Here is a 16414-nt window from a genome sequence, read left to right on the forward strand (position 1 = left end):
TTGTGTGCTCAAAGTGCACCAGATTGAAGCATTTTACTATAAAATGTTAAAAAAAATCTTTCCGGGGGGACATACCCCCGGACCCCCCTAGATGTGACATCCACCCCCCAATTAAAACATGTTCATACAATAATGAATACATTTGAAACCTTTATGTATATTACCTATGTCAATAAGTTTCTGTTTTTGTAGTGTATTGGTCTTTTGTAGAGATGTTTCATTTATTCTTTATATATTCTATTGTGTATTGCTTGGAGGGGGGGGTACCAAATCATAATCTCGCCTAGGGCACCAAAATGTCTAGGGCCGGCCCTGGGTCGACCCCTAGTAAGTACAGCATATCTACCAATTGGATCAAATATAAAAGTCAGCCGAATTAGTGTTGATACTGCAAGGAGACGTATTGTGTGAAAAGAAATGTAAGATGTTGTTTAATGGCTGATATATTTATGATCCATGTCACGTTTTCAGTGTTGGCGGCAGTTCCTCATGTTTGTCTAGAAGTCTTCTCATCAGGGCTCTATAAATAGAGAACTACGGCATATATGTAATATTTAATGCAGCCGAACCGTGTATTACAATGCCGTTATGGGATGACTTTCAAAGAGAAAAGCAAGCACACCCGGAATAAAGTATTTTCGGTCTGTTTCGGGTATTTGTTTTTAACGATGAGATGTGAGACTGGAATTGCACAGGGGAAAATAACATATCTATGCCACAATTTTAGATGCAGATTTTGTTAAACTAATACGTTTACACTATACATTGACGGGGAAGGGGGTAGCAATAAAGATTACACCATTAAACTGTTACACAACATAACAGAAATAATATCGATAGCAGCGTCACTAGCAACCACCTTGGTAGGCTAACAATGAAAACGTTCTATGGACACAATTTCCTGAAGTAATCTTCGTGATAACTAGCAAACTAAAGATCATGTACATCCACTGCACACATAATCTGAAATAACAACTCATATTTCTCGCATCAAATAACATCAAAACGCATTTTAATGGCCAAACTAACTTTAAAATAGGCACTTTACACCGAGAATAAAACGAAGTTCGGCCATTTTGTTTTTTCTGCAGGGAGAAATTTGAAGATCACGTGACATAGACGCCAGCCATTGGAATGAATGTTGAAAAAAAACGTAGGGATCTTACAATTTCAGGGGCGTTTTTGTAGAAATACTACGTCCTACGTTGTGGACCAACGTAGTTATTACACGTTTTTTTATGAGACTGGGTTGGCCTGACTGGTCGGGGTGATGATCCTTAAGGTGCTATTTCTGGAATTACCATCAATTCTATCTCCTCCACTGGCTCCTTTCGGTGTGTGTGTGTGTGTGTGTGTGTGTGTTAATAAGCCCCTGAACAGCACAGACTTCAGACACTTCTTCTGAATGACTTACCTGATTGATTACAGTAAGAGCTTCTACTCGCTGTACTGAAGGCTTAGTGTGTCGGAACCCCATTGACGGTTTGAAGTTTTTTATTAATGAAAACCAGATATTATAATTACTCATCCTTCCTTTGTTTTCCATCTCGATGTGACACAGTAAGCCCTGAGAGACAAGAAAGTTATGTTTTGTTTGGTGTTCAATGTTAAGTAAAACCTCTTATGCGGAATAGATTGTCTTGTATGTTCATACTTTTTTAAATCTAAATTAAATAAGGAAAATTATTAATCTGCTTACTGGTCAGACTCAAGATTCTTAGAAAAATGGTGTCAAGTAATTAATAGGTTCTGATAATTGTATATATAAAGATCGCAACAGCCTTTACACTTCTATGTGTTTCAACAAAAAATGATGTCCTAAATGTAGGAGATCTAATTGTTTACCTTGACTCTCAGGTCTTCCGTAGGCCACACTATTTTGAAGTACAAAAATACATTAATGAACGTGTAGAGTGTATTGAAGTTACCCTGTACTCCATGTATGTAAAGATGATATTAACAGCAAAACAAGACTACATAAACCAGAGACACATTCACAATAAGAACACATAAGCTGTACAGTACAACTATAGCGGTGATACAATTATATTTTATATTTTCATTTGCTATAAGTAGCTAAGTGAGGATGTGTCTCTTGAAAAGGATGCACACAGTCTTCAAACATTATGAGCAGTGGATATTTCAACTTTATTATGTTCTTTGAAAAATAGACATACGGTATATAGACATCGATATCTTTATATATTTGTTCTTTTCCAATCCAACCTCCGATAGGTACAGTAGCCTATACTCTTTTATTTGTATTATTTACTGGGAGAATCCACGGTACATCAGGAGACACTATAACTGGGAAATCAGAGCAGAAAAATATCCATTGCAGATGTTGGGATTGTAATGCAGAACTCAACGTTGGTCCAGATAAGAATACAAAATAAACTCACAATTGACAGCATGGAACTACAAGTCAGAACATTAATTGACCACTTCATAACGCTCTGACCACACTGAACGTTTGTTTTTAAGAGATTGTTTTTTCTTCTTGTACTGTATTTGCAGATTAACAGTGGTTGCGTAATATTCCTTCCACATGTCTAACTTATAAGTATATCTGTATTCATAGTTATAGCTACACGTCTGTAGTTTCTGAGACCAAAATATTTTAAAATGTCATCAAATAATGGAATGAAGGTTGTGGGATATTAAAAGGTCAATTTACATGAACATAGGTAGCCAGCAGAGCAATGGCTGCTAAAGCTTCTATTATATATGTCTATGAATAAACATATATTACTTTATACAGGGTGGTTCTGGCATTGTTGCTGCATCATTCTGAAGAGTTTGGAAAGCCCTGCAGCGTTGAAGCACAGAATGAGGCGTGTAGCGTGATGGCACTTGGACTGTCTCTACCACAAAACATGTTTTCTAACAGTACAAAATAAATGCTGCATTTTGACCGCACAACTTGTATCTGTGCATTGGATGCACAACCAACAAACAAGGAGCAACCACAAATTGAACAATTTAAAATGGCATGGTCACAATATTTAAAAATATATTTAAAATACACAAAGTTCAAAAAAGCATGAACATCAGCAGGTTATTGTGCTTGTTAGTTAAAGTCACAGCGTGTGTGAGAGCAGAGTTTTTATAGAATTCAAAAATAAAATATATAAACCTTTTTAATTTAACTTCTGTTTCTAAGATAGTACCCAACTGAATATGCAACCATGAGACACATGTAGTGGGTGCTGTTCAGCATACTTCATGATGTAGCTTCAAGTTTTGTGTGTGAGAGCAGGAAGGCAGTTATTGTGTGGAGAGCATCTGTGAATCTAGACAGGCTGTAATACAAAGTAGCTGATGTGACTCACTGGAGAGCTGCGTGCTCTCTCTCTCTCTCTCTCTCTCTCGCTCTCTTCGTTATCTTACATAATCTGTCACGTTGTTTGTCTCGCTTGGTGCGCCCTTGCTTTGTCTTCATTTTTAGACCCACCACCTGCGTCTTCTTTTTTTATTTGCCAAATTGACCTCTCCCTGCACGTTTGTGCACGCTTGGATGGATAGGCATGTGTCTATGCTTGTGTTTGTTACAGTGAGGGAAGGAAACAAGGAGGAGCATGGGTAATGAAGTGTTTAGGAACAAATCAAAGATAGAAGGTATATTATTATTTGAAAAACCAAGTTTAAAGAATATTAGGTACTTCTCATTTAAAAATACTTAGTCTCCGTCAATATACACAAGAACAATGTGCTGTTTGATGTACTTACAATGTGCTTAGTATACTTATTGTTTTACCTCTAGAACTTATAAATATATACTTGAAAGTACTTGACTGTTCTATAATCAAACAGCATTTGGATAAATATATACATAATTGCAAACATTTTAATAATTCTGTAAAGTAATTTCATAGATACAACACTTGATTGTGTTTAAGTTTATATTTGCTAACAATAATTATATACAATTAGCATAGTAAGAACATTGTTAGTATTGAAAATAGCACACTTTTAGTACATTAATAAGGAAGTATACTTCAAATTGGTCAGTATACCTTTAATCTTGGTTATCTGGAAAGACATATTCAATCTGATATAGTATTTTTAAGTGACAGACTATGTAGTTCTGCATCTTCCGTCTGGTTCACCTTTCATCAGTCTTTCTTGTCTCGCCTATCGATCCTCTCTGAAGATCCACTGAAGGAGACAAGGTCAGAGGCCTAATAAGACAGAAAAAGGCGGCTTGAAATCTGCCTTGGAGGTCTGTTCCAATCTGTGTTGATCTCTTGTCTGCTCTGCTGATGTGTGAACTTCTGTCAAATTATCTCTTAAGACTTGGCTCGATTTGCACACAAACATAACTTTAAATAAGTATTCAGCTGAAGCACATATCCTCATATTGTGTGTTTGTGATTGACAGCTCTTACTAACTGTGGTAATGAAGTTATGCTGCATAAACAGCATGTGTACATGTACACACAAAGCATGTTAACTCAGAAAAGCTCCCTCATGTCCTTTTAGACACTGGCAGAGATAATGGTTGTTGTGTTGAGGGCTTCTTTTGATCATTTTCTTGTAATGGGGGTCCGATCACAAAATACTTCAAACAACGCAGCAGCTGCTGCTCGATACCCTCCAGCAGTAACACCATTCTCTTTCACAAAAATGTGAATCCTCTCCACAGAAACATGCTTGGTGGAAGAAATGATGTTGTTGTTGTTCAGTGGCTGTGTTCTATTGATTTCTTTCTGTGGTTTATTTTCTGGGTAGGGCCCGAGACCTGCATGTGCTTTGTCAGATCACTGTGAATTTTATATAACTGCTGTCGAAAAAACAAAAGGCTTAAACTTTGCTCAGCTACACTAAACTCTGCTCCTATATAACCTTCAATCAAGCTCTAATGTCAAACATAGCAAATACAGATGAAGAGCAAATACTATCAGTCATGTAAGCTGACCTTTGAAAAGAGAAAATGCACGCATAGTTCTACTCACACACACACACACACACACACACACACACACACACAGTCATCACACGCACTTCTTCACTTTATGCCTTCATGTGGTCTTCTGTCAGGTCTCCGACTTTGTTTTCGCTGGCTGGATGTTCTGGACTTTGGAAAGCGTGACTGGCACCCTTCCCTCTCCAGGGGTCTGTGGTTTCATGATGGGGGTACCTGTGAGAACAGCAGTTCTGCTAGGAGTGATATCTATACAAAGCAGTTTGAGTTCAGCCTAACAGTAAAAAGAAAAGCGTTTGCTGCATCAACATCTCATACCTACTCTTGATGTGTTGCTGAAGTTGGCTGCCTTTTTGCGTATTAATCATGGATGTTAAAGGTGTGTGTTTGGTAAATGATGTGAAGCGGTCGCATGGTTAGAATTGAGAAATTGTTGTGGTTAGGTCTGGGTAAGAAAACTACTCAGTTAAATGTGAAAACAAATGTTTGTTTGGATTGAAATGACTAATGTTGTTGATCTGAAGACATCTGTTAAAATACCTCAAACATTTGGTTTCACAGGGGACATGGATGCAGGTTCTCTAGGTGAAATGTGTTTTACTCACCCTGTACTCCTCCATTCTTCCCAACATTAGTGTACTTTGTCTATCTTTATAAGCATCCTTCACTCTGAGTGTCTTGTAACAGCATTAATGAGTTTACTACCTGGTGCGTCTTACACTAACGCTAAAAGGTGCCTTGTGCATCACTATCAAGACGTCTAATCAGTTTTAATTGCTCCGCTAACGAGACCTAGTTGATCATTTACTTTATTGCATTTGCTTTTAAACCATTCACAAATGTCTATAAACGAGGTACAGACTGAAGGCTTACCAACTGTCGCGTGCAGATCTGCCAACCTCTCTTTGAACTTCTGCTGCAGGTACAGTTCTTCTTTGGAGTAGCTTTTGGCAAAGGCAGATAGCAGGAGACCCACAGCCATGGAGGTTCCTCCAACGCAGAACAACACGGCACCGGTCAGCTTACAAACATCCAGAGCGTGGTTAAAACTGACGGCGTGGCTGTTGAAGTGAAAGACACATGGCGAGAAATTAGAAATCAACCTCGGTAAGCAATACCTGTCAACCTAAAAAAGTGAAAAATATGCATCCAAAAAGTCACTGGGAAGCCATTTTTAAAAAGGCTATTCTCCATTTTGAAATGTCTTTGTTGACTTGTTTTAATTGTTTTGACCTTTATATAATTAACTGCATGTCCTTCCACTAAAACAATGAGCTATCCATTACAATGATGTAATAGAAAAAAGGATTCCAACTGTAAGTGTTAAATACACAGAATTGCTGTGTAGGGATAGGAACGATTTCATTAACCCCCTTCCATTAATACACTGTATTTTTCTTTTACCTGTCAACAAAAGGAGGTCATCCTCTCCAAATGCCTCGGTCCTAGTTGGAGTGGCATATCCGACCAAAACAACAATAAGGCCCGCAAACAAGATCAGGGAGCCGAACGCGAGACAGACCTGGCCGAGAACACAATGACATGTTATACGACTACACGACCAAAGAAACCAGCAGGGTAGTGGCTGCTTAAACTCACCTTCCAGAGTAAAGAGCTCCACCTGCTAGGCGATCTCTGAATCTGAAAATCTTCATCACGTTCCCAGATAGAAGCTGTGCACTCCTCGTAAAACTGGAGAAGAGATCAAAAACAGACAGATGTTTTCACTTTCCAAACATGGACCCTGAAAACCCACCAGAGATCAAGATCTAAAAGCCTCTAATCTAAGAAAAGAAAACAGTTAATAATTGTTGAATAAATTGCCCTGTGTGTGTGTGTTGTGTACCTGGTGTAGGTAAGACCGGACTCCATACTGTTGGCAGTTTCCGCTGGCTTGGGCTTGCTCACCATACTCCGACCCACAGATCTCTGAGCAAGAAGTCATCCTTCACACCTGTCTACCTGCTTGAGGAAACACACACACACACGGATGAATGCCGGGTGTGCAGCCACCCACACATTTGTGGACAAAACCTCCATAGCGTTTACCCGTGCATAAACATGCACACATACATAAACAGTGTAGAACATATATGTATCACACAAGCATGTACCGTCTCACACGCACACTGCCAGAAAGTTACATGTATGTAACATTGTACTGAAGTGCCTCAGAACATTGAGATGAATGATGCGTTCTCAATGTCTGCCGTTATGAAATAAGCCATGAGATGTTGAATCGGTCCTCCTTTTTAGATTCAATACAGTGCCGGCTGAACCCAGAGGGTGCTGACATGCAGAGAAATAACCTTTTCCTCTTTCGATAATTCATTTCATGCAACAATAATAACATCAACATCCATTTGTTTAGCTGTGCATCAAAAATTAAGCTATTTATTTAGTACTGTATGTTGCATTTTATATTGTTATACAAAATATATACAGTATAAAGGACATGCTGTGTAAAGATGACCTTGCTTGTTGACATATAGGAGGAGTTTCATTCACATAACAAATCCAACAATAACAACAATTGAATCCATGTGATATTTTTTTAATAGATCAGTGATGTGTGGAAAAAAGTAATGTGCCTAAACTAATGTGCTGTTAGAGGATTCAAATGTTTATACATAAAGATCATTCAGGTAAAGTGAGTAGCTATTTTGGCAGCATCAAATAAAATCATACAATATGTTGTTACCCTGTTCTCTGTATTCTGAGGCTATAAAAACAAATTCAATTAAAAGACAGCAGAAGAGATGCTCTAGGACCTTTTTACTAGGAGCATTTACAAGTCCCTCAGCATCCATTTGAGATCCAGAGGCATTTCCCAGCTCAGGGCCTTGGTACAAACACAACTCTGTTTCAATTTTCCGTCAGCTATAGCTCTAAATCCTAATTTTCTGCACCACAGCAGAACAGCACTGGGACCAACATATTGCTCCCAGTGTTGTCATATTCTTCAACATGCCCAATGTGTACAGACATTGCAGACACACATTTGTTTATAATATAGTTTGATCCAAAAGCAGCAAGCCCCTATGATACATGTGACACTTGGACAAAGAAACAGACCTACACAAAGAAGCAGTATGTGTTACTGATGGGGCTTAATGGGTTTATGGTTCACCAGGATAGGAATGTACATTGACTTGTGGGTGAAATAAGTAGCAGTGATTGCACAAAAAGCATGTTGTTGGCTTGAATACTGAAGGGAATACATGTTGGGCCTCTATCTGGAGGCACTTTATGGTAAACTTATCAAGGAACTATTACCCAAATTGTATGCAGGTGGAAATAGTCAGTATGCAGTAATGATAAGGACATTTTAGGAAGGTACGCACAACAGAGCACCTTTGACCTTCAGTCTGCATGACACAACGTGTGTGCTTAAAACTGTGAGAGGCATTCATATTAATGAATCAATTACATACCTCACTATTATCTTGCCTATTTGTCATTGAAAACTGACATTACTCATTTAAATGTCACTTGTGGTGCTAGAGACAAGTCACTTTTTGATATAACCCAGTCACGATTTGCCTTCTAAGGGTCTCGGACAATCAGTATATAAAACCTTTTGATTTATGATTTACTTTCATTAGATTGATCGCTTAACGTTAAAGAATTTGGCGTATAATCTTAACATTGGAGAGTCACAGCTAATATGTTGCAACTCTATTCTATACACTGCTTTTCTTGTCTGAATCTCCTTGTAGATAATAATAATAAACGTGTGGAAATGCGAAGAGGAGATGGAGAGTGTCTTATTTAATAAAATGGCCAAACATTAGTTTCCACATTGTATGAGATTCAGTCAGAACATCACCTCAGTGTGATGAGTAAGATGCTGCATCAAGACGAGACACACTGTTCCCTGCTGCATTGTGATAATCATATTACTGCTTCATTTGTACCTGCTGAGGTCTGTCATGCAATCTAAATCCGCCCAGATGCTGCTCATCCTCACTGCATATATGCAAGACATTTTAAATATTCATCCAGCTATAATGATAATGTGTAATATGGAAATATGACAGATTTTTAATTATGAACTACAAGGTGTAGAGACTACATTGAGGCTTAATCTATTTAAAGTCAAACACTTGGGAATGAGTGGGAATTTAAAATGTCATGTTGTCTTTTCTTCATGTATATATCGACATGTTTGTGAAAAAAATAAAACTTAGCTTCAGTGCCCTTGACCTTGTGGTCTATGGCAACAGTCAAGCACACAGAAACACAGCCAACACATGACATAAGGCCATTTACAGAGGGGAATATTTGATCTACTGAATGAGACAACAGTATGCATGCACTCAATGGATGGAGACATACAAAACGAAAACAAAATGGCCAAATATTCAATTGAAATGGGCTCGCATGTAGAAAGTGTGTCTCTTTCTGGGTCATTTCCAGTCTTCCCAAGCATTCTCTCATATTTTAAAATGTTTCCTTATCCACAAAAGACAGACCAAATACATCTCGACCTATCTTAACCTCAATCCAAATGTGATCTGAAAAATAAAAACCAGAGTAGAGAAATACAAACACCAAAGTGTAGATGCAAAAGCCAAAAGTCTGAAGTAAGCTACAAGATGTCCTGTCCACCGTTAAACCGGGAGCTGGCCGTGGTGCTCATCGCCATTATTATCATCAAGCCCTCAGCCAAGCAAGAAAACACACAGACGTCATATGTGACGCCAGTCTGAGAGCAGAGCTCTTCCCAACCCCCCCCCAGAGACGCAGATAGACACACAGTGCGCTTTTCAATTAAACTAAGTCTTTGCATCTAAACAATTAGACTTAAATCAGGTCGCGTGCTGTCTTAATCACCAGAAACACATAATCACAAAATATGACATGTGCAGGTACAATTTATAGGGTTGAAGTTGTATCTCATCTGTGGATCCACCGCCCGAAACGCGCGTAAATAAGAACAGAAACCAGCGATTATTATGTAATGACAACACAAAGTTCAAAAGAGCATTCTTTCCGAGATTGTATCCACATGATCGCTACTTCCAGCTGTGCAAGATGATGCGCGCACCGCTGACCGAGTCCATGCAGGAAATGTGATTTCCCGACATTTACCAAATCAACAATTGACCAGAGACTATGAGTGCAAACATATTATTCTAAATCATTTTAAATCGTAATTTTACCTGTCATTACCAGCTCGGAGAGTGATCACTCGCTGCTGTTCCCTCAGCCGGGTCCCATCACTCTACAGTCACCTCTCTCTCCCCCCACCCTCTCTCTCTTTCCATCGATGATTCAGAATTCCACACTGGCTACTGCGCATGCGTCACATCCATGACAATATAGCCTATGATTCAATCGCGAATATAAATAACCAGGCATGAGTGTTGGAAGAGAAAGACATTCATTCAGGATTCAACATTCATGCCTAGATGGACAAATGGATCAATGAATGGATGTATATATATATATAGATATAGATATAGATATGGATATATATAGATAGATAGATAGATAGATACATTGATAGATGGATGGATGGATAGATAGATGGATGGATAGATAGATAGATGGATGGATGGATAGATAGATGGATAGATTGATAGATGGATTAATGGATAGATATATATATATAGATGGATAGATAGATAGATAGATGGATGGATAGATAGATAGATGGATATATGGATGGATGGATATATAGATAGATAGATGGATGGATGGATATATAGATAGATGGATAGATGGATAGATGGATATATGGATAGATGGATAGATGGATAGATGGATAGATGGATAGATGGATGGATGGATAGATAGATGGGATAGATTGATAGATGGATTAATGGATAGATATATATATATATAGATGGATAGATAGATAGATAGATGGATGGATAGATAGATATATAGATAGATAGATAGATAAATGGATGGATATATATAGATAGATAGATAAATAGATAAATGGATAGATAGATGGATGGATATATAGATATATGGATAGATAGATAGATGGATAGATAGATGGATGGATGGATAGATGGATTGATAGATGGATGGATGGATAGATAGATATATAGATAGATAGATAGATATATAGATGGATGGATTAATACATTGTTAGGTAAGGCAAGGCAAGGCAAGTTTATTTATATAGCACTTTTCAACACAAGGCAATTCAAAGTGCTTTACAAAAAATGAAAGACATTAAGAAAAAGGCATTTAAAATCAGTCATTAAAAAGAAAAGCTAATAAAATAAACATTAAAAGAAAAAATACATGGATAAAAGTTTCAGTGCAGTCTAAGATATGAATAGTTCAATTAAACATTAAAAGAAAAAGTACATGGATAAAAGTTACAGTGCAGTCTAAGATATGAATAGTTCAATTAAAAGCAGCGGACAAAAAGAAAAGTCTTCAGCCTGGATTTAAAAGTAGTCAGAGTTGCAGGTAGGACATGTGTCCATAGAGATGAAGGGCAGGAACACTTTTTATTCTCAGGGGAGCAAGTCATAACACTGTCAGTAGAAAGTCAAGGGACAGCTCTGGGTCTCTATCATTTATTTTAAATAAATGATATAGATACATATTTTATCATTTACCAATACAATATTCAAAATTAGTAATTTCCTAATTTAGCCTTTTTAAATGGGACATCATGCCAAATCCACAGCAAGTTCATCATCAATGCAACACACACACGCACGCACACACACGCACTTTCTCACACACAAACCATTTTCCAGGATTCCAGTCACATTCCTGTACAGTTTATTTTTAGCACTGTGAGTGACGTATAGGGCAGTGTTAGTCACTCTCTCTGGGCTCCTCTTGAGGAAGGTATGACCTAAAAGAGATGAACCACATCACGACTCAAAACGTGTTTATGCATTATTCATTCAGAGTCTGCAAAAAATGGCATGAACTTATTTAACTCATTTTCAAGTTATTTTTTTGTCCTTTCTTTTCCCTCCTTTTTTTGGGTATACTTCTATATTTACTGGATGAGAAGGGGTTTAAAATAATACATAGCATTCAAGATTTCAACACCAAATATTCACTTGCTCCAAGTCATTATTTATTATGTGAGATAATACAAAATAATGAAAATGGTTGTCAATAATTGATATTTAATCACCACTCAAGCAATGACAAAACAAAAACACATTTTTCACATGTTTGCAATGTTTTTTTCACTGCGAAAGTGGCCTGAACATTTTAGAAAAATGTAGGACAATTTTGGTTTCTGGCATAATTAAATGTAGGTAACATAAACTGTGTAATAATTTCAATGGCTCTTTAGACGGTGCTATTATTTGTAACTCTGGATCACAGGTATGATCTGATCTGGTAAAGTCAGGCTGGAAACTCAACATTGAGCGCTCATTGGCAGGTTTGGAAAAGCATGTTCCTGTAGCAGGCACATCAGGAGAGGTTTGTTTGTCCACAAGATGAGCTCAACTAGAGGGAGCACAGGAAATGAGAAGGTGGCAGCAGCTGTCGCCATGACAATGATCTCTACAATATTTCTAAGCTGAAGAGATGCTGTTATGTCTCTAAGGAGGGGTTATGTTGCAGTGTGCGTCACAGGAACATTTCAAATTGCTGGTATGAAGACGTGTAATTTCCTTTATGTAAACAAACTACTTGTATTGAGGTTAATTTATTTGTGTTGTGTCGTCACGTGGTTGCTTTGAACACAGGAGTCTCTAATTATGAGAGGTCTTTTTTGTTAATTAAAACAAGAGTATTTTTAACTGCAACTGTACATGAGTCATGACCATTGGGTTGTACTAGAATTAGACATATAATTAGTTGATTGTTTATATGGTAATGCATTTGAATTTGCAATAGCTAGGGTGGCAGGTCCAAATGTATGAATCACATACAGCTGATGATATGTGAAGGACTAGAGACCCATCCAGGGTGTTTACCTGCCTTTGGTCTGATGTATGTTGGAATAAGCCCCCGGCCCCTCCATGTGATCCTGAATGGTCCAACATAAAAGTAACAAATGCCGATTGCACATACGTGAAAACATGACATGCTCCTGGAAAGTAGCGAGGCTTCTCTCATTAAGTAGAGGTGCTCAAATCAAAATAGGACTATTTGAAGTAAGAGCCTTTAACATAATTCACAAGTCTTGTGCGTTTATACCTAATGACATTCTATTACAGCATTCACTTCACAAAGTATTGCATGCACAGTGGCAAATATTTTTCAAAGAGATGTTTGTATGTACATAGCTGACCTTTTATGAGTAGATATTTGTTGAAAGAATTCCCTCTATAAGATTTGTTTAATCAGCTCACACATAGATGACTTTGTTAGTGAGAACTGCTTTGAGGCCAAAGAAAATAATAGATCTTTACCTTCTCATTTTTAAGATAAATAAGATATAATTAAAAAGAGCTGAGTTAATTGCTCTTTAGTATTTGTTAATCAAACATCATAATACAATGTGTGTGTGTGCGAACACATCGCAGCATACTAATGTGCTTTTGTTTGGAAGAAAATGTTCTGTCATTTCTCTCTCTCTCTCTCTGTCTCACACTACACTGTGTGTACAAGCTGAGTATCTCAGAGCAGAGAAAGGCGGTTACTATGGCGACGTGGAAAGGTCACCTTCAGGAAGTTCTCTGTGAGCGTGTGCAGAATGCCAGTTGGATAATCAGGCTTCCTGTAATGACTGATAACAGACCACAGCTCATTAGAGAGGAGGAGAGAGACGGGTGGAGGGGAACGGGGGAGATTATTAGACAGAGAGCAAAGACACAATAGAACATCTAACTAATGGTATGCCATGCTTTTAATGTGGAATCCAATGCAGTATGCACACTTTATTCATACATAAATTGATGCTAATCTATTTAGCAGAAAATGTAAAAAACTAAAAGCTATGACTAGAACGAATGAGATGCTATATGTTGACTATCCTCTGTAATTCAGATGGATGTTGGTACTAGACAGGTAAATAACTTGCTAGACATGAGAAAAAAAGACTAATTTATCTACTAATTATTTTGTAATATAGGCCATACTTGCCTGGTTGGCAGATCATTTAGAAACAAGAGGACTTAGCTGCCATGGAGGGCGTTGCTACCTGGCTGCCTGGCAGGACGCTGTGACCTACATTAGCAGATATACTGCAGCTACAATGCGACAAGTACTGTGGTTTGACAAGAGCAAAGGCAATAATAATCAGTAACACAAACCTGAGCGGTAAAATATGAATTATAATAAACTGGAGGTTCATTTGTCCGTACTTCTTTTACAAGGCCATTGGAGCATGGCTTCTACCAATCCAGTGGCACAGTGTCTTCCCTACCAAACTGAATATATTTTGTATAAAAAGTACAACTTTATGGGCATTTACTCTTGGTTTCAACTCCCATGATAAAACAATATATGTTTTTCGTCACTGCTCTGAAACATTATGGACTTGAGCAATTACGCTTGTATTACTAAGTATTATTTTACTGTTTCTATGCGCTACTTTTTAAAGTATCGGCAAGGTTCCTTTGTAGGTTTTCTTCATTCTTAACTTCACCCATGACTTCCCTCCTCGCATGCTACTGTAGATTACCTTCAGACCAAAATACACATGGGACTGACTCCTAAATAATATGTTATAGCAAAGCCTCAAATAGGATTAGGGATTATTTTTTGTCTTTATACACTTCTTAAGCAATTGTCAGATCAAAATGCCAACATTTCATAGCTTTCCATGGAGAAATAAGTAAATTAATGCACAATTATTTGAACAAAGAATATATATTGTTATGATTGTGTGTTCTCTGGTTATGGATCCAATTGGCACACTATTATGATGGAATGGATCGTGCTAGAAATAACATTTACCATACCATTTAGGCAGTTCAATATAGCAGACTATGTATTATGTATGTGAAGCTGTAAATACTAGCAATGTAGCCAGTAAGTACTTCCTACTAACAAGGCTGACATCTACTGGGCATCATGGGTTCTGCATCAACAGTACATACATGCTGTGCAGATGGGAGAGTGTAAAGTTAGTTTAACCACACCAAGTGCAATACTACTATGTTTTGCCTCATATGGGTAAAGAATGCATTTGAACTGCTTTTTGTATTTATTATGTGTGCATAATACAATAAATATAAGGATAAGGAAATGCACCAACAAATACATTTTGACATGTCTCTTTTGAACATAAGAATATACTTTCAACTGTTAAACAAATACGGTTCATATTACATACATATAAGCACCATTACATGCCTCACCTATTGTACAACCAATGAATGATCCATCAAATGAATGTTGTTGAAAACAAATGTTGGTGTACATTTCGTAAATAAATTCAGTGTTTGACAAAATGTCAACTCTTGCCAAAGCTATAGCTTTTGATCTTTATGGCTTGTGCAATATTTTTCTCAATTTTCTATATATCATTTATTGTACATATTTACCTTCCATTAAGATTACCATGAGAATGACATGCAAGGAGTGTGTCAGATAAGAAACATATTCTATCGCCTTCAAACCAGTTGTAAATAACAGTCAATTGGGGGATTTCTCAAACAAGACAAAAAGTACTGCACACATGATTTCAGCTGACTTGCATTAGCGCCCCCCCCCCACCTCTGTTATATGTTTTGATAGATGAGATGGAGGGCCACCTGATCTAACCATCTCAGGAACCTTAGCCTTGGTGGTGTTGTCCATTCTTCATCTTATTGATTCCTCTGTCATTCTGCCATACCAGGGCTGGAAGCTCGGACTTTCCACTCGGGCCTTGCTGTATTTCATAAACCATTGACTGAAGGGGCCAAAGAGGTGTCGCTCTGATGGAAGTGATCTTTCTCCACTGGACAAAGCCGTCAAAGATAAAGCTATAACAGGCCAGTGTGACATCATGTATGCAGTCTCAAATACTGGTGGAACTAGTGCGGACACATCTGAATAAAACCCTCATTGCATAATGTGGAAAACTGACATAGTCGGTGGCCTTTGGTGAAAGTAATTGGTTTAAATTCATCATTATCTTTTGCCCTGTAATAGAATAATGGAGACATCACACCAAAGAGCATTGGATGGAACACTTATTCAGCTCTTTCAATTGATACTTAGAAAATTCAGGACCAGTGCCCTACATTTGTCAATAATTCAGAGTCCTTTAAGGAAATTAGAGTCCCACTTTCTTTGTTTTAATGAAAGGACAAGAAATACCGATAACTGTTATGCAAATGTATTGTAAGCGTAACACGGCCCCCATCCCCCTTCACTAATGACATCCATATATTAAAACTGTGGCCAAAGGCTATCTGTTTTACGTGGCCTTCAACAAATCTATTTATGAGAAGACACTGCTCATATTTCCTGTAATCATTTATTAACAAACTGAGAAGCTTCAGGGGAGATTCAGAGAATCAGGTTAGGATGGTAAAGCCACAGTTGGGGATTTCTAATCAGATCAATCACAGAACAACTTGAAAGTAGGCAAAGAGGTATATAGGCAAAATG

The 16414-nt window shown here is 37.7% G+C and overlaps 1 protein-coding gene across 1 annotated transcript; it reads right to left on the reverse strand.

Annotated features, from left to right (window-relative positions):
- Positions 1-2124: 2124 nt before the first annotated feature.
- On the reverse strand, positions 2125-10211 carry nrsn1 (neurensin 1). The gene is made up of 6 exons (XM_034208627.1): positions 10090-10211; positions 6771-6889; positions 6524-6616; positions 6337-6446; positions 5798-5985; positions 2125-5140 (listed from the first exon to the last, which is right to left on the reverse strand). Exons 2-6 carry the CDS (start codon positions 6867-6869, stop codon positions 5037-5039), a joined length of 594 nt encoding a protein of 197 aa, XP_034064518.1. The 5' UTR covers positions 6870-6889; positions 10090-10211; the 3' UTR covers positions 2125-5036.
- Between the last annotated feature and the right edge of the window lie 6203 nt (positions 10212-16414).

The sequence above is a fragment of the Gymnodraco acuticeps genome, unplaced genomic scaffold (genome assembly GCF_902827175.1).
Source record: "Gymnodraco acuticeps unplaced genomic scaffold, fGymAcu1.1, whole genome shotgun sequence".
In the NCBI taxonomy this organism is placed as follows: Eukaryota; Metazoa; Chordata; class Actinopteri; order Perciformes; family Bathydraconidae; genus Gymnodraco; species Gymnodraco acuticeps.